The sequence below is a fragment of the Cotesia glomerata genome, linkage group LG6, assembly GCF_020080835.1.
Source record: "Cotesia glomerata isolate CgM1 linkage group LG6, MPM_Cglom_v2.3, whole genome shotgun sequence".
NCBI classification, from domain to species: domain Eukaryota; kingdom Metazoa; phylum Arthropoda; class Insecta; order Hymenoptera; family Braconidae; genus Cotesia; species Cotesia glomerata.
The window spans coordinates 10,226,082-10,251,948 of NC_058163.1; the positions used below are offsets into that span (position 1 = coordinate 10,226,082).

Here is a 25,867-nt window from a genome sequence, read left to right on the forward strand (position 1 = left end):
AAAAGGCATAATTAAGTCAAGCAGACGACTAGATTTTTCGACTCGGTAGCGAGTTGTTTGATTAAGTCATAATCTCAGTCAATACTAAGACCAAAAAAGTCAATAAAAGTCAAGATCTGAGGTAAAATCGTCTAGTCGAAAAATTGACAACTAAAAGAAGTTAAGTTAAACCAAGTCAAAATTAAGATTTTTTTTCGACCCGGGAAGTCAACTGAGCTAAACCAGGTTTATGAAATTAACGCAGCGATTCTATCGAAAAAAGACAATATATTTTGAAGATCAATCAGTTAAGAAACTCAAAACCGTTATTCTTGAAAAATACGTTTCTGTACATTTTCCGACAACGATATCTTTTAGACGAATCAACCAAATTCAACGGAGTTAATTGCATTTGATGCATTTTTTCAAGTGCAAAAAACAATTGTTTTCTAAAAGCTAGACTACACGGAAAAAAGTAAACTGTAATATTCACTCGGATTTCGGTTAATTTTTATAGTTTCAAACAGTAAAGCGGATATCGGGGTGGCCAAAATATAAATATTACAGAACTTAATGTAGAAAGTATAAAAGCCACAATTTATAATTTAATATCCAAAATAAGTGATTAGTAGCTGTCACTATAGTAAATAACGACTCTTTCATCTTTAAAAATTATAGTTTCAAACAGTAAAAATTGCCATTTCAATATATAGTCGATATTATGAGGAGAAGAGGAACTCAGATGAAAGAGAAAGGGGTTTCACTCTGGGAGAATTTAACGTTTGAAACAGTAAAAATTATACTTTTAAAATATACATTTTATCAGTCCGAACAAGTCAATAATTACAGTTTGATTTTTAGCGTTGCGTTTAAAATTTACCGTTTTACATTGTAAATATTGACGTTGCTTGTATTAGAAACTTACTAACTTTATTTTATACTTTTTACATATCATAAGATCATTTTTTAGGTACGAAATGATAAATATCAAAGTCTGAATTCTTAATTATTATACTTTAACATTTTAGACATTCACATAGCGAATATTACTGTTTGAAATAGTATTTTCTTCCATGTAAAGAGTAAATTGTAACGTTTAAATGGTAAATATTATAAAGTGAATAGTAAAATCACGATTTTACTGTTTGAAATGGTAATTTTTAGCAGTTGATCATTACTTATTATAAATCAACTGTTATTTATTACAGTTTACTTTTTTCCGTGTACGTAAAATTTTGTGTACCTAGTCAATTCTATTTTTTTTTGTGTATAAATTGTTTTTACCTTTAGGTATAACAGGTTATTTTTAGTAGATTTCATAGAAATCTAACTATTGCATTGGTTCTCATGACGGAACTTTTGAAAAATTTTGCTATATTTCGACTCAGCTCGTCAAGCGGATTCAGAAAATGCATATGCCCATAGAGGAAAGTACCACGGGACCTAGCTTGGCCCAGCCTTGGCTCAACTATGTAAAACTCTGGGCCAAGCTTGTAAGCCAGGCTTGGCCCAGTCCTGGTTGAAGTCTGGGATGATAACGATGGGCCAAGCCTGGTTACCAGGACTGGCCCACGCCAGGTTACCAGGGCTGAGCCATAGTTAATTTTCAAGTCTGGCCCATGCCATTTGATAAAAAATGATAAAAAAGAATTACTGGAATATTATTTTTTTATTTTATTTTGTAAGTAAAGTAAATTCGAACCTAACTGTTGCTAATTATAGAAATAAAGTGAAAATCGTATCCGTTCTAACCGAGATTTGAACCCGAGCCGCGTGCTTGCCAGACCGATAACTAACCCCTACACCGTACGACCGATAAGTTGATGCACATCTTATTATTCTGATAAGCTAAATCTATATAGTGACGAAGTGTGACGGTTTATTATTTATATAATTTATGTTATTTAATATTGTGTTTCGATGAAAATTAACTATTTTTTACAAATGTTTATTATAGTTAAAAAAAATGAAAGAGTCAAGTTGTTATATTACTTTAAACTTTGTACATCGTTCTGTATATTTTTAATATCTTATGATAAATTTTCATGTTTAAAATAATCAATATTAAAAATTCAACTGTAAATTATTATATTTTAATTTTTTTAAGACTATTTTGACGATATGCAATTGTCTTGGTTAAATAATAAATTTTAAATTTTAGAATTTGTTAGCAAATATTCGTTAAGCAATAAATGTTTACTGTTTAAAATTCTATTACTTAATGATTTATTAAGTTTGAATTTCCCATTAAATGGCTAAGGCTAGGTTACCCAATTCTGGCTCAAGTCTTGGTTGCCATTCAACGCCCATGGCTACAAAGAAAAAAAAATTTACTTAAATCAAGTAAATAATTTTTAAGAATTTCATCTTCTTGATTTGAGTAGAAAAATTCTTAAACTAAGAAATTTTTCTCGATTTGAGTAAATTTTATTTAATTAAAGAATTTTTCGTTTTGATTGAAGACAATTAAACTCTTCAAAGTTATTTTCTTGGTTCAAGAATTTTTCTCTTGAATTAAGTTAATTTTTTTTTTCAGTGTAGGTTTCCCAATCTTGGCTAACCCTTGGGTAATCATTGTGGCCGTGACTGGGTGACCCAGTTCTGGCCCAGGCTCGGGTAATAATTGGGCCGACCTAGGCGTGGTTGCCCAGTCTTGGCCCAAGCTTGGGTCACCGATGAATCGCCAAGGCTAGGTTAGCCAGTCTTGGCCCAAGGTTGGTTAATCATTGGCATGGCCGAGGCTGGGTTAAACAGCCTGGCCCACGCATGGGCCAATACAGGTACGCCGAAGCTAGGTTTCCCAGTAGTGGCCCAAGCCTGGCCCCTTTGTCAACTCTGGGGGTTTCCTGCATGGGTAGTTCAAAAGTTTATATATGTATGTATTTATATATATATATATATATATATATATATATATATATATATATATATATATATATATATATATATTAGGGTGTTTCAAAAAAAAAAAAAAATTTTTTTTTTTAATGGTGTTGAAAAGTTGAAAGTACATTTAAAAACAAAAATTTTGGCGCCTATTAGAGCCCTTAATATTAATATTAAGGTTTGCCTCAATTCATTTGTAATTTTTCTATTTAAATAACACGAGAAAACTTTTTTTTTTTATTTTTGAATTTTAATTACTTCGGAATGGCTTGGTTACGCAATATCCCAGAGAGAGGTCTTATAGGAAATTTCACGCTCTACAAAAAACGTTTGAAGGTCAAAGTTCCTCAGATCATGAACCTAAAGTTCCAAACGTTGGATGCCAACGAATTTTCAATTTGCTTAAAATCAGAAAAATATATTGCTAACAGCAAAATAAGATACCGGAAGTGTAAAAAATGAAATACAAACTTCTTTTGGTTACGGGAGGCCAAGTCCCACCCTCACAAGTCGAAGCTTCAAATTAAAAAATCCAAAAAAATTACTAGGACGCTTTTGTTTACTCTAAAAAAATTCTGAAAAATCTATTGCACCCATATGGACTTAGAAAAAAATCACGGTTAATCTCCGTACTCCGGAACCTATTTATTCCACCCTCGCAAGTCATTGTTAAAATTGAGAAATAAAAAAAAAATTCCTGTATGATTTTGTTTACTCCAAAAAAACTCTCAAATATTTAATGTGCTTGTATAAGCTCAGAAAAAAATCACGGTCACCTTCCGTGCGCCGGAACTTATTTATTCCACTCTCGCAAATCATCGTTAAAATTTAGAAATTAGAAAAAAAATACCTGTGTGCTTTTGTTTACTCCAAAAAAATTCTCAAATATTTAAGATGCTTGTATAAGCTCAGAAAAAAATCGCGGTCACCATCTGTGTGCCGGAACTTATTTATTCCACCCTCGCAAATCATTGCTAAAATTAAGTAATAAAGAAAAAAAATACCTGTATGCTTTTGTTTACTCCAAAAAAATTCTCAAATATGTAATGTGCTTGTATAAGCCCAGAAAAAAATCACGGTTAATCTCCGTACTCCGGAACCTATTTATTCCACCCTCGCAAATCATTGCTAAAATTTAGTAATAAAAAAAAAATACCTGTATGCGTTTGTTTACTCCTGAAAAATTCTAAAATATTTAAGGTGCTTGTATAAGCTCAGAAAAAAATCACGGTCACCTTCCGTGCGCCGAAATTTATTTATGCCACCCTCGCAAATCATTGTTAAAATTTAAAAATTAGAAAAAAAATACCTGTATGATTTTGTTAACTCCGAAAAAATTCTCATATATTTAAGGTGCTTGTATAAGCTCAGAAAAAAATCACGATCACCTTCCGTGCGCCGGAACTTATTTATTCCACCCTCGCAAGTCATTGTTGAAATTTAAAAATTAAAAAAAAAATACCTTTATGCTTTTGTTTTCTCCGAAAAAATTCTGGAGTATCTAGTACACTCATACAGACCCAGAAAAAAATCACGCTCACACTCCGTCCTCCGGACGTGGTCAGTCCACCCACGCATGTCAATAAAGATTTTAACAATGATTTGCGAGGGTGGAATAAATTAGTTCCGGCGCAGGGAAGGTGACCGTAATTTTTTTCTGAGCTTATACGAGCACCTTAAATATTTTAGAATTTTTTTGGAGTAAACAAAAGCATACAGGTATTTTTTTTCTAATTTCTAAATTTTAACAATGATTTGCGAGGGTGGAATAAATAAGTTCCGGCGCACAGAAGGTGACCGTGATTTTTTTCTGAACTCATACAAGCACCTTAAATATTTGAGAATTTTTTTGGAGTAAACAAAAGCATACAGGTATTTTTTTTATAATTTCTAAATTTTAACAATAATTTGCGAGGGTGGACTGAATAAGTTCCGGCGTACAGAAGGTGACCGTGATTTTTTTCTGAGCTTATACAAGCATCTTAAATATTTGAGAATTTTTTCGGAGTAAACAAAAGCATACAGGTATTATTTTTTTAATTTCTAAATTTTAACAATGATTTGCGAGGGTGGAATAAATAAGTTCCGGCGCACCGAAGGTGACCGTGATTTTTTTCTGAGCTTATACGAGCACCTTAAATATGTTAGAATTTTTTGGAGTAAACAAAAGCATACAGGTATTTTTTTTCTAATTTCTAAATTTTAACAATGATTTGCGAGGGTGGAATAAATAAGTTCCGACGCACCGAAGGTGACCGTGATTTTTTTCTAAGCTTATATAAGCACCTTAAATATTTGAGAGTTTTTTTGGAATAAACAAAAGCACACAGGTATTTTTGTTCTAATTTCTAAATTTTAACGATGATTTGCGAGGGTGGAATAAATAAGTTTCGGCGCACGGAAGGTGACCGTGATTTTTTTCTGAGCTTATACAAGCACCTTAAATATATGAGAATTTTTTCGGAGTAAACAAAAGCATACAGGTATTTTTTTTCTAATTTCTAAATTTTAACAATAATTTGCGAGGGTGGAATAAATAAGTTCCGGCGCACAGAAGGTGACCGTGATTTTTTTCTAAGCTTATATAAGCACCTTAAATATTTGAGAGTTTTTTTGGAGTAAACAAAATCATACAGGTATTTTTTTTATAATTTCTAAATTATAACAATGATTTGCGAGGGTGGAATAAATAAGTTCCGGCACACAGATGGTGACCGTGATTTTTTTCTGAGCTTATACAAGCACCTTAAATATTTGAGAGTTTTTTTGGAGTAAACAAAATCATACAGGTATTTTTTTGATAATTTCTAAATTATAACAATGATTTGCGAGGGTGGAATAAATAAGTTACGGCACACAGATGGTGACCGTGATTTTTTTCTGAGCTTATACGAGCACCTTAAATATGTTAGAATTTTTTTGGAGTAAACAAAAGCATACAGGTATTTTTTTCTTTATTACTAAATTTTAGCAATGATTTGCGAGGGTGGAATAAATAGGTTCCGGAGTACGGAGATTTACCGTGATTTTTTTCTGGGCTTATACAAGCACATTACATATTTGAGAATTTTTTTGGTGTAAACAAAAGCATACAGGTATTTTTTTTACAATTTCTAAATTATAACAATAATTTGCGAGGGTGGAATAAATTCGTTCCGGCGCACGGAAGGTGACCGTGATTTTTTTCTGAGCTTATACGAGCACCTTAAATATTTTAGAATTTTTTCGGAGTTAACAAAATCATACAGGTATTTTTTTTTTAATTTCTAAATTTTAACAATGATTTGCGAGGGTGGAATAAATAAGTTCCGGCGCACCGAAGGTGACCGTGATTTTTTTCTGAGCTTATACGAGCACCTTAAATATTTTAGAATTTTTTTGGAGTAAACAAAAGCATACAGGTATTTTTTTCTTTATTACTTAATTTTACCAATGATTTGCGAGGGTGGACTTGATAAGTTCCGGCGCACGGAAGGTAATCGTGATTTTTTTTTGAGCTTATACAAGCACCTTAAATATATGAGAATTTTTTCGGAGTAAACAAAAGCATACAGGTATTTTTTTTCTAATTTCTAAATTTTAACAATGATTTGCGAGGGTGGAATAAATAAGTTCCGACGCACCGAAGGTGACCGTGATTTTTTCCTGAGCTTATACAAGCACCTTAAATATTTGAGAGTTTTTTTGGAGTAAACAAAAGCACACAGGTATTTTTGTTCTAATTTCTAAATTTTAACGATGATTTGCGAGGGTGGAATAAATAAGTTTCGGCGCACGGAAGGTGACCGTGATTTTTTTCTGAGCTTATACAAGCACATTAAATATTTGAGAGTTTTTTTGGAGTAAACAAAATCATACAGGAATTTTTTTTTTATTTCTCAATTTTAACAATGACTTGCGAGGGTGGAATAAATAGGTTCCGGAGTACGGAGATTAATCGTGATTTTTTTCTAAGTCCATATGGGTGCAATAGATTTTTCAGAATTTTTTTAGAGTAAACAAAAGCGTCCTAGTAATTTTTTTGGATTTTTTAATTAGATGCTTCGACTTGTGAGGGTGGGACTTGGCCTCCCGTAACCAAAAGAGGTTTGTATTTCATTTTTTACACTTCCGGTGTCTTATTTTGCTGTTAGCAATATATTTTTCTGATTTTAAGCAAATTGAAAATTCGTTGGCATCCAACGTTTGGAACTTCAGGTTCATAGTGATCGGCTAATTTTTCTGAGCATGCTCGTGAAATAGTATTATTAAATTTTTTATATGAAATTAATTCTTCAATTAAAGTTTAATCATTATTAGGTGCTGCTATAGCGTACGGCGCAGTATACCAAGCTTTTAAATAGAATATTATGATAAATAAACTAAGTTCTCGTAATCCAGCTATTTCTGATTTAGTAAGATAAAATTCATTTCTAAATAAAAAAATTTTTAAACTATATATTGCTTTAGCCATCCACCTTGCATGATGGACGGCTCCAGGACGCTTAAATGTAATATTTGTGGTAGTAGCACTCAAAAATATCGATGATAATTGCAGGTGTTCACGGTAATCGTCATGACAATGATCTATCTACAAAAAAAGTTCAAAGTCAAAATAAAATTAATTACATTGCAACCTCAAAGTAAAGAACATTAATTGTTATCAACTGATGCGAAGTAAAAGTTACAAAATATTTTACAAATGCAATTGTAATCGTTAATGATGATTAAGAGTGTAATAATCATGTGAAATTGATTTCCAATATTTTTATTTACAACGGGGTTAATTATTAAGTGTAAAATGGATGATTATACAGAACTTCATAAATTTTCATGTTTCACTTTAACATCAGTTGATAATTCTTTAGCGCTGGATTAAAAGATTTTACTTCTATTTGATTATTAACGAATTTCAAAATTTCATCTTTGATTGGTGTTATAACTTCCAAAATTTCTTGGTCATAAATACCAGCCGTAAAGTTTGATTGATCAATTTCATCCCACTTCTTTTTAAATCTCTGATAAATTGGAACGTTTGGGCCAGATGAAGCAGGCCAGTATATTTCAAATGCACTTCGAATAACAATTTCAAAAATATGGTGTCGACATGGCAAGTATAACAGTTGTCTATTCAGAGCCTTTTCTACTAATACACACGCACCATTTCTGATTCCTATAAAAATAAAATAAGAATTTAGCATTTAACATTACTATAACTCAACGCTTTATATATTAATAATTAATAAGTAATTTACCCGTATTTGACGCTGTAGTATCCGAAAACAATGCTTTGCTGTGATCAGTATTAATATTCCATTGTTTTACTGTTGTAATAATAGCTGAAGCTTGATTTTGTCCAGTTCCAGATTCTAGTTTGGGGACTTCTAACAGTTGAAATTTACCTGATGATGATAAAATAATAGGAAGCCGGTCAACTTTGTTCTATACCTGTAATATCTGACAACAGTTTTCCATCAAAATGTAGCACATAATTATCAGTTTCCAAATTAGTTTTCAGATTTAACGTCGCTTCTTTGCGAAATTTTTCCCGTGCTCGGTGAATAGTCAAATGATTGAAGTTTACGCTTGCACAATCAATATTTAGGCTAGATAATAAGGCAGCAAAAATGTAAGTCGCCGACCTACTACTCACATTAGCTCTATCCAAAGCCGCAGCAAGTTCTGGTGTCATTAGATCAATTTTAGGAACTTGTTGTTTTGGAATTTCATCTTCATAATCAGAGATTATACGAGAAGTATTACTTTCCAAAGATTTCTGGGATAACTTAGATGTTTGACTTGATATTTCATGATTAACAACATTATCAGTCTCAACTGAACAAGAATAGTCAACACTATCATTACCGAACTCTCCGACATCAAATGTACCACTATCATTATTGTTATTATAATTGATATCAATGTTCTCTTCATTATTGTTATCACTATTACTGTAGTTATTATTTTCATCGCTTACATCAACATCCATATCTTCAACATCTTCTGGAATTGATTGAGAATTATATGAAATAAAACCACGGGACTGGAAGATTTTTGTCCCAAATAAAATAATCTTTTTTCTTTATCCAGTAAATTTAGCACATCAGCATGAGCTATTTCAAATAGTTTATTTAATTCGTCCCGAAAAAGGGATTCATTTTTTTTTTTTTTGAGATTTTGACTTTTTCCTCTTACAGTTTTTTTGTAAATTCCTCCATCGATTGTGATTTGAGGTTAGTTTTAAAAAAGCAGATCTTTTCTCTCTTGTCGGGATTTGTGCCACACACCAAATTACGAAATCTTTGTTGACAGTGGTTGATATGCTTTCTTTCACTGAAAAATTTTTCGTTTTGAGATAGTATAAAATAAAAGTGACATAACCTCTTTCAATGAAGGTAATTTTTTTCCACCAAATTCACTTAATACATCACCAATCAAGTACACTGTTTTCACCATTGTGATCATAAAATTTATAACTTTTATATTTTAATTATAAGCAAATTAAATTAATAATATAACGAATTTAAATAACAATCAGTATCAATAACGAAAATGACGAGAAGATAGAACAAAGCATTGAAAGCAGAGCAACAAAGAGAAATTGGTACTGAACGACCAAGCTTACCAACACAGAGCTTACTAACTACATTACTCAAATCAAACGAATATACTACTTTTATCGACGGAGCTGAATAAAGCTCATTCAATATTTTTTAAATGAGAAAAATTAATCAAATTTTATAGTTGATTGAATTGATTTAATATATTTATAATTTTTTTAACATTTTTAATAAAATACAATGATGAGTGTTTGTTTAGTTAGTGTAATCAGGAACTTTACATTTTCATCTTACAAAAATTTATAAACTTTATGAAATATAAAATTAATTTGTTATAAAAGAGACCCAAAAATCATTTGTTTGATAATTTTAAACTTTATATTTATGTATTTGTACTTTTTGTGAGTTACGTATGGAGTAAATAAGCAAAAAAAAAATTAAAATCTCAAATTAACAGAATTCAATTGATTTTACAAAAAAAAACAATATCAATATAAAGTATGATTTTTAACTTCCCGCTAAGAAAATCGAAGATTTTCAAAAATCGGGAAGTTATTGTTTTCACCCCGTTTTGCAAAAATCGAGTTTTCATCAGATGTCGACGTTTGAAGGTCACAGAAAGCTTCCCTGACTATCCCCGCGAGGTTGTCACGGTGTCTGTATGTGTGTGTGTGTGTGTGTGTGTGTGTGTGTGTGTGTGTGTGTGTGTGTGTGTGAAAGTATGTGAACCGCTTATAACTTTTGAACGGCTTGACCGATTTCATCGCGGTTGGTGTCATTCGAAAGGGCTTGACCAAACTTAGATTTTGAAAACTATTTGAACCGATTCAGATCAATAGATTTTGAGAAATCTTAAAAAAACTGAAAAAAATTTTTTTTCAAATGTGGTTTTTTTGGAATAACTTTTAAACGGCTTAAAGGCCCAATTCCAAAAACTAATCAGCTCTTAACCTCAAAAAACCACGTCGATCGCCATCAGTCCGGTCAAAATCGGTTGATTCGTTCGAGAGATATCGTGAACGAAAGAAAACCGAAAAAAGTGTTTTTTCGGAATAACTCCAAAATTCCTAGCGCGATCAATTCAAAATTTGAAATTCTTTGTGAGGCTTAAAAAACTGCGTCGAATGCTTTTAACCGCGTAAAAATCGGTTTATTCATTCAAAAGTTATTGCGGTTCAAAAATTCAAAAAATAGTGTCATCAAATCTCTATCAGACTTTTGAGCTCGAAGAGCTTTGAAGCATAAGAAAGCAATCTCTTTGAGCTCGGAGAGCTCAAAATAACCCATAAATTGTATTTTTAAGCTCGAAGAGCTCAAAAACGTCATTGGTGCAATTTTAAGCGCCTAAGTATGGAATTAGCGGGAAGTTGCAGGGATGGCCTTCAGGGTCAACCGTTTTCCTAATTTTTTTTTGCAATTTTATTGGAAAATATTTGAAATTTTGGATTGGTGTTATTTTTGATTGCAAATATCTTTGAAACGGTTGATCTGAGGAACTTTGACCTTCAAACGTTTTTTGTAGAGCGTGAAATTTCCTATAAGACCTCTCTCTGGGATATTGCGTAAACAAGCCATTCCGAAGTAATTAAAATTCAAAAATAAAAAAAAAGTTTTCTCGTGTTATTTAAATAGAAAAATTACAAATGAATTGAGGCAAACCTTAATATTAATATTAAGGGCTCTAATAGGCGCCAAAATTTTTGTTTTTAAATGTACTTTCAACTTTTCAACACCATTAAAAAAAAAAAATTTTTTTTTTTTTTGAAACACTACTATATATATATATATATATATATATATATATATATATATATATATATATATATATATATATATATATATATATATATATATAGGAGACTTTCTATAGATATAGATAGTCACTCATCACGATATCTCTGGAACTAGAAGACCTAGAGACTTGAAATTGGGCAGGAATATTCCTTTTGCCAAGTAGAGGTCAGCTAAGAACGGATTTCACGAAATTCCACCCACAAGGGGGGTTGCGGGGGTGTTCACGAAAAAAAATTCATATTTTTCAATTATGGCTTTTAATAGTTCAAAACTTGGTCAGAATGTTTCAAATTACATTTAGAAATTTTTTAAAAACGAATTCTGTGACATTCCACCCCCTGGCGTGCCCGTGCGTGGGCGTCACATTACGAAAACATTCGTAAATTTCAATCTATAGCTATTAATACTTTGAAACATGGCCAGAATGCTTTTTTGGCGTTTTTGAGCTGTTAAGAATAAATTTCATTAAATTCTACCCCCACATGTCCGTGTGTGGGCGTAAAATTAAAAGAAATTGTGCCTTTTAATCTATAGCAGCTAAAGGATTGAAACTTGGCCAGATTGATTTTTTTGGAGTTTTTGAGCTATAAAGAATGAATTTTATGAAATGCTACCCTCACAAATCCTTGCGTGGGCGTTAATTAAAAAATTATAAAATTCAATTCCTAAAGGATAATAAGAAGGCATTAAATATAAAAAAAATTAAAAATTTTTATATAAGGTAAAAGCCCTAATAGATGATCATGTACCATTATATGATCACTCTATGTATTTGTATACCTATATTTGTGAATCTATATATATATAAGAGATTTCCACCTATATATTGACTCATCACGATATCTCTGAAACCATAAAGCGTAGAGACTTGAAATTTGGTAGGAATATTTCTTTCGCCGTGTAAAGGTCAGCTAAGAACGGATTTTACGAAATTTCACCTACAAGGGGGGTTGCGGGGGCGTTGACAATGGAAAATTCCCATTTTTAAACTATAGCTCCTATTGACTCCAAATTTGGCAGGAATCTCCTATATGTGATGTAGAAATGATCTAAGAGCGGATTTTATGACAATTTACTCCCAATATGGATTGCGGGGGTGGGCGTTAACAATGAAAATTTAAAATTTCCGAGCTATAGCTCCTAGAGAATCCTAATTTTGTATGAATTTTTTGTTAGTGATGTAAAAATAATTTATAAACGAATTTAACGATATCCTACTCCACAAGGGGTTGCGGGGGTGGGTGTTAATAATGAAAATTTTAAATTTCAGAGCTGTAGCTCCTATAGGCTCCAAATTTGGTAAGAATCTGCTCTATGTGATGTATAAATGATTCAAGAGTGGATTTAATGACAGCCTACTCCCAATACGGATTGTGGGGGTGGGTATTAACAATGACAATTTTTAATTTTAAAGCTATAGCTCCTACAGACTCCAATTAAGTATGAATTTTCTCTAAGAGATGTAGAAATAATATACGAACGAATTTTAAGATACCTCACAGGAGTTTGCAGGGGTGGATGTTAACAATTAAAATTTTTAATTTCCAAGCTATAGCTCTTATAGACTCCAAATTTGGTAAGAATCTTCTATGTGATGTAGAAATAATCTAAGAGCGGATTTTACGACGAATCACCCCCAATAAGGATTGCGGGGGTGGGTGTTGACAAAAAAAAATCTTAATTTCCAAAATATAGCTTCTAAAAGGCGTAAATTTGGTAGGAATCTTTTATTTGTCATGTAGAGATCATCTCAAAACGGATTTCAATAAATTCTACTTCCGACAGGGATAACGGGGGTGGGTGTTAGAATTTCAAATTTCCATTTCCAAACTGTAACTTCTACAAACTTGAAATTAGGTAGGAATCTTTCATTTGTCATGAGATCATCTCAAAACGGATCCCAAAAAATTCTACTTCCGATAGGGATTGCGGGGGTGGGTGTCAAAATCTAAAATTTTAATTTCCAAACTGTAACTCCTGCAGATTTTAAATTTGGAAGGAATCTTCGTGTACGATGTCAAGTTCAGCTGAGAATGGATTTTCTCGAATTCTAACCCCAAAAGGGATGGTGGGGGCGTTAACAATGAAAATTTCTCATTTCCAATCGATAGTTTTTATAGACTCGAAGTTTTGTTGAAATCTTTTATTTATAATGTAGAAATTATCTCGAATAGGATCTTACGAAATTCCTCCCCCACATAGAAGTGCGGGAGTAATAATTGTCAAAAAATTCATATTCTTTAAATACAGTTCCTACAAATATAAAATTTGATAGAATCTGAAGAGAAACAGGCAAATACCGGGATGGCCTCCAAGGTCAACGGATTTAAATATTTTTCTTTCTTAATAGTGATATTTTCTTACAACAATCGTCTCTTTGGCAGCGGCAAAAAAGTCGACTAAGAATTTTACATACATTTTTTTGCTGATCACATAACCGATGAATTGTTCTTATTACGGGATCGCGAAAATGTAACAGATTAAAAGCATTGCATTTTCTAAACACATGAGATATAGAAAAAATTTGGCTACTCATTTTAAGAAAATTCGTAAAAAACAAGTACAAATAATTTTCTATGTATAATTGATGTTACGGAAGAAATTTTAATTAACAGCGAAATTCGTCACAATTTAAGCTAGGCAGATTTCAACTTCACTTATGAGACCTGCAATTACTTTAACTAAAACTTACAATGCTCATTTAAAATTTTTTTTCTTCGTGTCAATTAATATTCATTTTTGGAAGAAAGCCACGGGAATGTTATAGTGATTGCACATTGAAAGTTACAATAAATTTTAGCTAGAATAATCATGTGGACACAATATACAGACCAATTTGATGGAATTTGGAATCTGTGCAAGTCAAAACAATCTTCCAATTAAATTTCAAATCTAGATCTAAAAATACAATTCTATAAAGCGCCCAGCGGAGCGGGCGGGTAACAGCTAGTATATATATATATATATATATATATTCGGGTGTGCCAAAATGTAACTTCCGTGGAGAACCTTTTAAAATTGGAATTTTGAGTTCCGCTTTTAACAGGGACTACGTTTGGGCATTTCCTGAGATATTTTGGTGTGAGACGATGTATTTGATTTTCATAGAGTTTTTTAACAGAAGCTTAGTTTGGGCATTTCCGGTGAAAATTCAAAATTTGGCCGGAAGTGCCCAATTAAATCTCCTGTTAAAAATACTATAAATAATCAAATGAATCCTCTCATCCCGAAATATCTCAGGAAATGCCCAAACACAGCTGCTGTTAAAAGTGGAACTCAAAATTCCAATTTTAAAAGGTTCTCCACGAAAGTTACATTTTGGCACACCCTAATATATATATATATATATATATATATGATATAATCGGCATTGTCTCTTCTCTAACTTTTGTAATTCTATACGGATCTCAATAAAACGTAACATACTTATTCTTAGGACGATTTCCGAGGTTATTAAGTTCTAAGATGAGCCTAATCTGTCGATTAGTTTAGAAATGAGAGCAATTCAAAAATTTTCAAAAATCGCAAAAAATTTTCACTTTTACCTTATTTCTGTGCAATAACAATGGAACGCGACATCCTATCGGATTTCTGTAAATTGCATTTGAAAGCTTATTTAATAAGCTTCAATTTGTGTACTTATTTATTTCTCCAAATTAAATAGTTTAGGAATAATAGCAATTCTAAAATTTTCAAAAATCGCAAAAATTTTCACTTTCACCGTATTTTCGTACAATTACAATTGAACGCGATATCTTATCAAAATTCTATAAATTGCATCTGAAAGCTTATTAAATAAGCTTTAATTTTTGTACCTCATTATCAGTCTAGGCCAAAAATCACCTGCTTTCTCAGACAGATTTAATGAAATTTTACTTTTGCATTCGTTTTGACGTTTTTGTTGTTTAATCAAACAGAAATTTATTTTTTTTTTTTTTTTTTCGTATGTAACCCTAGTAGTATTTTTATTATTCACCATGTAATCTACTTCCATTTCGGCTGCCGAATGGCTTTTTTTTATCTTGTGTTAGTGATTTATGGAAAATTAAGACGTAACTAAAATATTTTCAGGAGATAGCACTGTAAATACATCAGTATATTGATTTCGCTTTAAAAATTGTCAAAAAGGCTGTCGATAAAAAGTTCAAAATGATTTGAAACTAAATGAACGAAGAATAACTCGGTTGTTCAATCAGTTTCAAATTCAGGTTAGTCAGGTTAACCTTAAATTCAATTTAATTTCAACATTTTGACCTAAGCTTCAAACCAGTCTCAACAGTTTCAATCAACCTTCAAATTTTCACCTCGGGTGAAAACTCGATTCTTGAAATCCGGAATGAAAAACAATAATTTCTTCAACTATAAAAAATTAAATTTTTTTTTAGCGAGAAAATTTGAAAGACTGACTCAATAATCTTTTTGGTGATACCATTAAAATATAAAACTTGAAAATATAATTCGAAGATAAAATATTTTTTGTATCGATCGCACCTCGTAATTTACGTGGCTTTAATCATTTACTTAAATGGAGTTTAAAATTTTTTTACACATTAATTGAATGAAAATAACAATTCAAGGGATTTTATTCGATAAGAATGTACAGTAAATAATTTTTGTTTCACGTTAAAAATTACTTGGTAGTTTTACTATACCCAGTATATAGATTATATAGAAACAACTATGCATCAAGATTGTTAAATGTAATGTATAAGAATAAGAGAGGAGTGGGATGCTGGTATGAGCGAAGACATCGGGAGAGAAGTGCCGCTCGCGGGCGAGAGTGGACGGACCACATGCCACCACTCCACTCTTAAATTACTCGTTCTTTCTCTTAAACTCTTTGCTGTTAGTTTGCGTTCTTACTTTACCTTTATGTTACTCCTGTGTAACTATTATTTACCGGGCGCCTTCCCACAGGCTGCCATCGTTTCGTTGCGTTGCTCGATCGCGGTCGCGCACGAGCAACGCCAGTGTCTTGCCAACGTGGCCAACATCACTTGTGTATCCTTCTTAAAACTTGTTTTACATTTTATTGTACTTTTAGATTCATTTTACTCTATAATAACTGCTACTCCACTGTTGGTTCTTTTTTTTTTTTTATTTCTTCATATTTAAACTTATATTCTTCCTAATATTCTTGACGTTCGTATTTGAGTCTCAGTGATAAAAATGTAAAACTCCTTCACAAACTTGTTTATTTTCAGCAAATCAGTTGATAAAAGTACAAAAACAATAATGAATGAAAAAAAAGTAATAGAAAAAAAAAAGAAGAAATACTATCTGGAAACTATTTGAATATTCACTTATAACGTGAATAAATTGACTTGTGTTGTGGAATGTGGTATTAGTTAGGACTATCTGCCCCCTGAGGGTGGGTCCACGACGTAGAGAGAAGCGAAGAAGGAGTAGTATAGAGAAAACGATCGCTCTGATGTTCTTGCTCCCAGGCCAAGTAAACAGTGCTGTTATACCTTTATCCGCGGCAACATTGTTATCATTTTAATTCTACAGTACTTATTGTTTCTTATAGAAAATTTTTATATTTTATTAAATTAGTGAAAATTTATTAAAACTTATTAATAGTTACGTTAACTTTTAAATAATATATTCTAAGAAACATATAAACTATAAAAAAATATTCATGACATATATAATATAATATATGGTTGAATCTTACGCCATTGCTTTTATTGAATACTTGAAGGGAATATCGATGTTATTAAATACTACGGAGGTTTAATTCTGCAACAAATCAACTATGGTTTTCTCTAACATTCGATCGCTATGTGGAATCGGATAAATTTTTCTTATTAAATAATGATATCACTAATTCTCCTTTTATTCTATACAATTTTGAATAATCATTTCATGATATCAAATGGTTGTTAGATGTTAAAAATAATTCGAGTATAATAAGTAAATAAAAAAAAAAAAAAAAAAACAAAATAATCAGGAAGTATTAAAAAGATAGTGTGAGAAAGGTCGTGAATACCAGAAGATCGCAAAAGAAAGGGCGAGAATCAACGTCGTTATGATCGCTGGGAGGGAGAGCGCAAGGGAGAAAGTCGTTTTGTCCGTGAAGCAACGAACGTGCTTTGGAGTCTCTTTTTTATTTTTTTTTTAAATAAATTTTACTCCTCCACAAGTCGTCATAACAGTGTCGTATAAGAATCCAATTGTTGTTTACGCTCCAGTGAGAGTTATTCAATATGCAAATGATATGAATAATTAACTCATTTATTACTTAAATGTTTTTAACTTCGATTCAATAAACAAGTATTTTTAAATAATGAAAAAAGTTGACTAAAAATAAAAAAACATATTTTGTAAAAACTTAAATTGTAAACAATTGTAAAATTTGCATGATAAATTTATTGACCCTTTACGAAGATACAACCGGCCACCCGCATTAACCACTTCCCCAACGTTGTTTCATGAGGAAAAACGAACATTAAGCAGCAACAGCAGCAGCAACAACGAAGACTGGAAGACCTCGAACCGGTACAAGTTGAGCAGACGAGATATAGAAGAAGAAAGAGAAGGAAACTGCGAGTGTATCATGAGAGTAAAAGTTTCCATCATGCAAGATTTACTAATACTTATATTTGAAAATTTTCAAATATAGTATCGAAAAAAAACTTTTTTAAATATTTATTAAATACATGAAAGCCGATGAGGTCGATCTCATTTGAAAATTTGAGGAGGCTCGTAAGCCGTAAGAAGGATCGTGATGAGCCATCCTTTAAGCGCAGCGAATCCTTCAAAAGAATTTCAATACGTAAAAGTTATTTGGATCGTGGTAAGAGACGTAATAAACTACAAAAAGTCAATAATGAAATTTCAAAGAATGACAATAACGCTGTAGTCGAACAAAATGATTCTCGAGAAATTATTAAAGAAATCGCTACGTCGAAATGTAATCAAAATACTGTACAAACAAAAATTAAAGAGACTGAAGGTACAATTGGTTATAATGAATGGTTAAATGACATCAATGGGAGTCAAGAGAAATGGAAACAAGAATCAGAAATTCCTGTTCAGCGTGTTTCAAAATCGAAGATTCCGAAACCTCCAAGAAAATCAAAACCAACTAAAACTCCTGATTCCATAACGAAAGAACTAGGTATTCTACGACTTGAAAGTTCTCCGGTGTTCATGAGATGTTCCCGAATCAATTCTGTCGAGTCAACATGTATCGAGAATATATCAGAATCTATAGACGACGATCAATTAACTCCAGACCTTTCATTATCTATGACAACAGGTGAAGGACCACCTAGCATCAGTGTCAGTCTTGGTCGTGTGTGGTTAGATTCCGTACCAGTACCTTTCCCACCTCATGGATTATCATCAACCACTTCTGTTGTTCACCATTCATTAGACAGTGCATTAAAAGAACGGAAACAACCAGGTCAGCATCAAGTTGCCCGGACAGTGTCTGCACCAGAAAAAAGTCGTGTAGTAATTTCGAAAGATTGTTCATCAGTTGATGAGATTCCGTTATCTCTTTTAAATGATGCTGAATCGAAATGTAAAAAAAATGGATTCTTTCGGAAAAAGTTATCAAAACCATCCCTTAGTATTACTAAAGAAAGCTATTTCAAACGAACGTCCACGTCTAAAAACTCAAGCATACATAGAAAAAAGGGTGATGCTATTGTTATTAGTGGTGTTAATAAAAAAAATAATACTCCAATATCTAATAATCTGATGAATTTTGTAACCCCTGAAAAAAGAAGCTGTCGAAAAACACGTCGAGTGTGGCAAGAAATTAGATATTTTACTGTTGATGACAGTCCATCGACTTTGGAGGAAAAAAAAACAGATGATTGGTCATCCAATGTATCTGACGAATTTGATGATCAACAATTACTACTTTCGGGTGATTTTAATGAAAAACAAGAAATTTCAACTTCTATACATAGTTCATCTTCTTCAATGATGACCTCATCATTCCTTTCATCATCATCATCATCCAAGTCATCTAGAGGTTATAAATGTTCAAGTAAACCAAAGATCAGTGATTTCAATGAGGATAAAATATTTTCTAAAGAGTTAAGAGGAGTATTAGAACAGCGACCAATCTGGAAATCATCTAAATACATTGTAGCCTCATCGAACTTCTTTGCAAGCAAACAATTTCTGAGTTATTTAGCCAAAGAATCTGAGCTTGAAGTGAAAATTAATCTACAAGAATCTGTTAAATGCAATGGAAGTTACTATCGTTGTTTATCGTCAAGTGAGAGTGAAACAGAACAAAAAAAACAATTGATTAGTAAACGAAAGATCCAAGTGAATGACAAACTTCATGTTTGTAAAAATGATCAAGAAACTAAACGGAATAATCATACAGTTAAACTTGAAAGATCAAAAATACCTAAACGACGCCCATTAAGACGAAAATCTCAATTAAAACGAGCTAATGGATCTGGTCAACCAGTTTATCTTATACGAAAATATTCTTCATTGAGAAAACGATCCAGTAAGATTCAATTATTGACAATACTATTTAAAATATTATGCGTTTTTTGTTCTAACGTTATGTTACTTCATGGGTATTGCGATTAACACCGATGCAAATCGATCTCGGTTATTATCCAAGTTACAAACCGTAAAGAATAGAGTACGAAGTGCAGCGAAGCTCGCTGCAACTTTTACTAACATGCTTCTTGTTTTCCATTTATTTCATTTATTTTTACACTTTTTTACCACTCTTGCGATGAGTTCGTTAATTTAAACCTGCACTACTTGAGCTCTTAATTCATTGAAATGATCTTAGTTGCTGATCGATAATTAGTTTATTTAATGAAAGATTAATAAGATAATGATAATAAGCTGTAATTTGCTGTAGTGCATACTTATATCTCTTGTCACGAATCAAAAAATATACGTTGAATTAATATTTTAAAAGTAATTACTTGAAAACGTTTCCTCAACGTTCTTTGCCTGTAACATCCGTTTTTTATGCAACAGTTAAACCTGTTAGTCTAAAATTTTCCGCTTTTCTAGAGCTCAATGAATTTAACACAGTAGTAACTTATAACACCAGATTTTATTTATAGATAAAGTTAAAAAATTTGTCGGTTTTTTTTTAATTCAACAGATTAAGACTAAAATTTTAGATGATCTAAATTCCGCGAAACTTTTGGATGTCACGATTTGTCGCTTTCAATCTCCATTTGTCAATATGTGAGAAAGACTGAGATAGAAAAACATAGAACCATTCTCTTGGAAACTATCAGAATAACTTACAACAAGTTCAAAACTTTGAGATTCAATACAAACTTTATTATCAAAATTCTGGTTGATTACACTAATTTTTCGATTATTTTGAAATTTATAATTCTATATCAAGTATGAAATACTGAGCTATAAAGAGTGAAAAATATACTATTATGATTATGTATTATAATTATATCATTATGCAGTAATATACGCTTGAGATAATTCATTGTAAAAATTAATTCAACTACCGTAAAGTATAATTAAACGAGAAAAACGTAATCCTATCTTTCCTATGATTGGTGAATACTAGTAATTCGTTGAAATATAAAGTGTAAATGGCAACGATAACAAAAAAGGGAACAATTTTTAATTTTTACTTTATTTGCAAAACATAAATTCTGAATTCGAAAATTGTTTCAATAAAAATTGTATTTTAAATTCATGCACTATTCCAGTCTATTAAATTCGTAATTCTTGTGTTCAAAAACTGACTCTTCTTGCCTGAGACTAATTATTTTGCAGCTACAAAAAATCTTGTTGCTGTAACAGGATTATTTTTGTTATTGCTACAAGATGTAGTTCTTTTGATGCTTCAGAGTAATTTTGTTGTTATAAATTTTAATTTTTATGGAAGAATCAAAACACTTAAAAGCTGAGTGTTTTTTTTATTGATTATTCAAACAGATATATAGCTAACTAAAAAATTAATTGTTATTTATACTACGTGGTTCGTCAAAAATTATCGCGGATAAACATTAGAAATCAGTTATGTCTGAAATAATATTATTTATCAAGATTTTTTTGCACCAATCTCTTATGCATATATAAACACAATATAAATCGGATTTAAGATAAAAAAGAAGTATGTCTTTAGAAAAATTACCTTACTAGATATAATATCCACATAATATACACATACTGTTTTTATAGATATCCTTGTTTGATACAAAAAATTTTTTTTTTTTACAGGAGATATAACGCAAAAAGGTTATGAGAAAAAACGGACTCGTCTTCTACAACAATATGCCACAAAACAAATTGGTAAGTTAATTCAATTTTACTATCATTAGTTATTATACGTCCACGGAAAAAAAACTCTTGAAAAATTACTTTTCAAACAGTGGTACAAGACTATAATGCAAAGCTATAAAACTTAGTGTTTCCTATGACATTTTTATTAGAAATAATTTTGAATACATACTAATTTCTACAGTTTTGAATGTGTTTTATCGCTAAATAAATGTCGAACCACCAGAAATGTTCACTTATTTTATTTGAAACAGTAATATTTTCAGCTCATCGCCTGAAATATAAAACAATAATTTTTTAACTGTTTTTTTTTTTCTTTTTTTTTCCGTGTGACAATCGTAACATAATTTAAGTTAGGTTTTTAAAAAGTAGTGTCACTAAAAAAAGAGAATAATTTTTTTTTGGTAAATAAAATGAATTAATTTTGAAGTTCTATTAAAATAAAGAAGCAACGTCCAATTGTTTTGCACGAAAATATAATATTTCCTGTTCAATTAATTGTAATAACTACTCTTGACATTTTTTTGAATGTTTTTAACCTGTTACTAACAAAGGTGATAGAACTGCTTTTTACTAAAAAAATTAAAATGGGTTCGATTGCAATTATGATAATCTATTAATGAATGAACAAATAATACCAACAAAAAAATATTTCATAATACATAACTGCTGATGGCCTTGGTGATTTCTCAAAGAGATTGTCATAAATTTTCTTCGCATTGTATCTTTAATCTTTGGCGCTAGCCATGCTTGAGTCCTAATTCTCAAGAAGCGCATAATGATGGAATTAAACTTCAGTAAAGAGGCGAAAGTCAAGATTTCCATCAAGATGTGTTTTTTTTGTATGCTCGGGTGAATACTTTTCCTTTTGTCGAAACGTAATGTAATATTATATTTCTTCACTATTCGTTTTTTAGACGTTAAACATGTTATTTCAACAGTTAGTCTTTTAATCGTTATAAAAAACGAAATTAATTGTTTTTCTTTACTAAAGAAAATCAGCTAATAAAATACATCAAGCCACTTTGAATTACAATAATGTTTGTTTATATTTAAAAAAAAAAAAAAAAAAAAAAAAACAAAACGTACGACTTTGTTTTGATTGTTTTTATGTCACCTTAGACTAGAAATTAAATCGTCCGTGACAATTCTATCTTATATAATCTGCGTAATAAAAAAGTCGTTTTTTTTTTTTTTTTTTTAAATACATAATACATATTATGTGTTATACACTAAAAACCTCGTAAACATAATTCGTTACGATTGGGTGACTTCAGGTCATCTAAGGTAACTACAACCTTTAAAACGCAACTTTAGTTTTGAATTGTTGAGCATTTTATATACAAGTATGAATATTATCATATATATTATCATATATACTTTATTAACTTAAAATTACAATAATCAACTCTCAAAGGGGAAAAATAAATAAAACAGGTAGAAAATAATTATATAGCAAAGTTTGTTTAACTTCTAAGCTGGCCATATTAACTTCTTGACGCATTAAATAAAATAGAAATATTTTATAAGGAAGAAAGGAAAAAAATACACCATACGCATGCCAAGAATAATCTTATATATTCAGCTTCAACTATTATATACCGCTAACTGTATATAGAAGAGCATACGAGTTACTTCCGCGTGCGATATTATGCCGCTCCCAGCACCATCTGCTATATTACTTGACACTTGAAAACTCTGGTTTTGCACAACTCGAACTTCTAGCGCCGACGTTGGGTTCTATTTTTACAAAGCTTTCCTTACCAATCAATACACAAATTTATGTCTATAGGTTATAGATTATGGCACATCATTGCGAAAATCACACTATTCGAAATCAATCTAATAAACTAATATATACGTCTATTCGTGACTAGTTATAAAGTCACAGTATTTTTTGGAAAACATAATTGACGTGTTTTCTTATTTATTTTTTGCAATTCATTTACAACGCTGAACTGTTGCAGAAGAGATTCAAACTTACTTTCTTATGATTGAGTCAAATGTAACCGAAAAAAATGAAACAAAAAAAAAATAGTTTTTTTTTTAACTCTCAAAGACGTTCTTAATTATTAAAAGAAAAAATGTGAGTACAGAGTGAAAGAATATCTTGTAATATAAAAATCATATTCTTAAAAATTATAAACTAAATCTACAAACTTAAATTAAATTAATTAATTCACAGTCTTCATGAACGAAAAAATAGAGTAAAATATTTTTTTATTTCAAAAGTAATAAGATTCAATTTGTTGATTGATGAATTTTTTATGAACACAAGTAGAATAGACTTGGCCCCGCATCTGAATAATTATCAAAATAATAAAAAAATAGAATGAAATTTTTAGAAGCGTTTAAAGAATTCACAACTGCACACCCCGAACACTCATTTCAATTCTGAGTGCAAGAGTTTCATCAGTAATAAAAAAAAATTCTCTGAAGTATGTATTATGAATACAATGAAAACATTAAAGTTCGTTTGCTAACACCATTTTGTGTTTTAATAGTAGAGTTAACCATCAAAGTTTTTATTCTACAGTTAAGTGTAGTGGTTTTAATGACTCCTTTTCTGTTACACTATGTACGTTCAAGTCAAACATTCATAAACATCCGAAATTTTTTTTTTAATTTTTATAGAAATAACGAAAAGAGCTGTAATTGAAAAACTATTAAAAATTAATTATTCAAGTGTTACCTTCGATTTAATCATTATATTGCAACGCCCTTTAAGGAGTAGAGAATAAAAAAAATTAAAATTGTTACTGATTTGGCAACGCTTGATAATTTAATATACGATAAACTATTATAATAATCATAGATATTTTGAGATATGTCTATTTGCATGATTATCATTAGCAGGAGGTGGAACCGGATCTGGCGGTGGTGGTCCAAGTGATAGCGGGGGTGATAGAACGAGTTATGGAAGTGGTGGTGTTGGTGGACGCCCACAACCACGTGCAAGACGAACCCAACGTCGAGTCACACACTCTGAAAAACGTTATCACTCAGGTAGTTTTGCTGACCGCTTTTATCCAGTAATGTTTTTCATGTTTCCGGCTTTACTGTGCCACTTAATTATCGCCGTAAAATCCCAACATTTCGTCAATTAAAATAATCTTTGCATCATTTCCTCTGGTTTTGGATTTCCACTCGCTTAATTCATTTTTATTTTTATTCATTATTTATCACTAGTTTATTGCTCATGTCATGTCTTTTTTGTTGTTTTGCATGGTCTTGACTTTTTGTATTATAATTAATATCTGTGTACACGCCTTTTGTCTTTTCTAAACATTGGATATGTTCTTTATACGAAAAATATGTAGAATTTTTCTATAATAAAAAAAAAAAAAAAATTAAAAAATTACATTTGAAAACAAAAAAATCTTGTAGGGCCTTGAGAAGAAACAAATATTAGTTCATATATTCGTAGATAATATAAAAGAGAAAGTAACTTACATTAGCTGTCGTATTATCTATGTATTGTTGACGTTGATATTGCATGTAGGAGGCCGGCTAGTACCTGGGGGCATTGCCAATCCTCCGGGATCTGGCAGCTCAGTAGGGAACACTGGAGCTAGCACAAATTCAGCTGCCGCTGTGAGACGCGGAAATCGCAGGCTCACGCGAAATGAGAGCCGATATCACTCTGGTGAGTATTTTTTATGCGAAGAAGTATTAAAGAAGAATATCATTAGTAAAAACTTGGATCAATATTTATATCCTTGATTATACCTTTAAAAAACTTTTCATGCTATAACCTTTCTTCACTTAGATTAACCTATACCTAGACTTTTCAAAACTAATTAGTCGTCTTTACTGTTTTTTATACTTTACGGTAAGTAGATCTATCAATTTCGATGATAAAAAATTATAAGTATATTGATGTTATTTTTTTCTAAATTACTATACGTCTTTTAACTAATTTATGACAAATATTAGTCAAAACTCTTTACAAACAATTATGTATTTTCCGAATCAAAATAGTGACTCAGTCTGTTTCTTTTTTAAATGGTTTAAGGAGTGGTGAGGTTCGTTTTCTGTTTTTCTTAAAAAATTTTCACGTTTTTATTCAATGTGGAAAAAAACGATTCTTTTTTATTTAATAAATCGTTTAGTTTCTTACAAACATTGAATTCATTCTGTTTCATATGAAATTCATGATTGAATTGAAGTTAGTTTTACAGTCTCGAAATACATTCAATTATCGAAAAAATGTCATCCCTGATTTTTTATCAGTTGAAATTAAAGCGTGCGCAATTTGAATTTCTACTAAAATTCTAAAATTCATTGTGTTAATTTAAAATTTTAATTACAGAAAATATTTTGAGAATCTCTATTGTTTTTATGAGGAATCATCAAATGAAATATTCTTAAAATTAAGTTTCTTTATTTGGCTGCTTGTTCATATTTCACTTTTA

The 25,867-nt window shown here is 30.9% G+C and overlaps 1 protein-coding gene across 12 annotated transcripts in view; it reads left to right on the forward strand.

Annotated features, from left to right (window-relative positions):
- Positions 1-25,867, forward strand: part of LOC123268144 (disco-interacting protein 2) — a 40,781-nt gene that overhangs the window by 6,933 nt on the left and 7,981 nt on the right. For 2 of the 12 annotated variants that reach the window (XM_044733023.1, XM_044733027.1), the window contains exons 2-3: positions 21,393-21,464; positions 24,306-24,458. In XM_044733023.1, coding sequence (XP_044588958.1) covers positions 21,393-21,464; positions 24,306-24,458 — 225 coding nt within the window. Of the gene's footprint in view, positions 1-17,423; positions 19,681-21,392; positions 21,465-24,305; positions 24,459-24,954; positions 25,099-25,867 lie in introns of those variants that run through there. The other 10 variants (XM_044733017.1, XM_044733016.1, XM_044733015.1 and 7 more) reach the window with 10 other exon arrangements.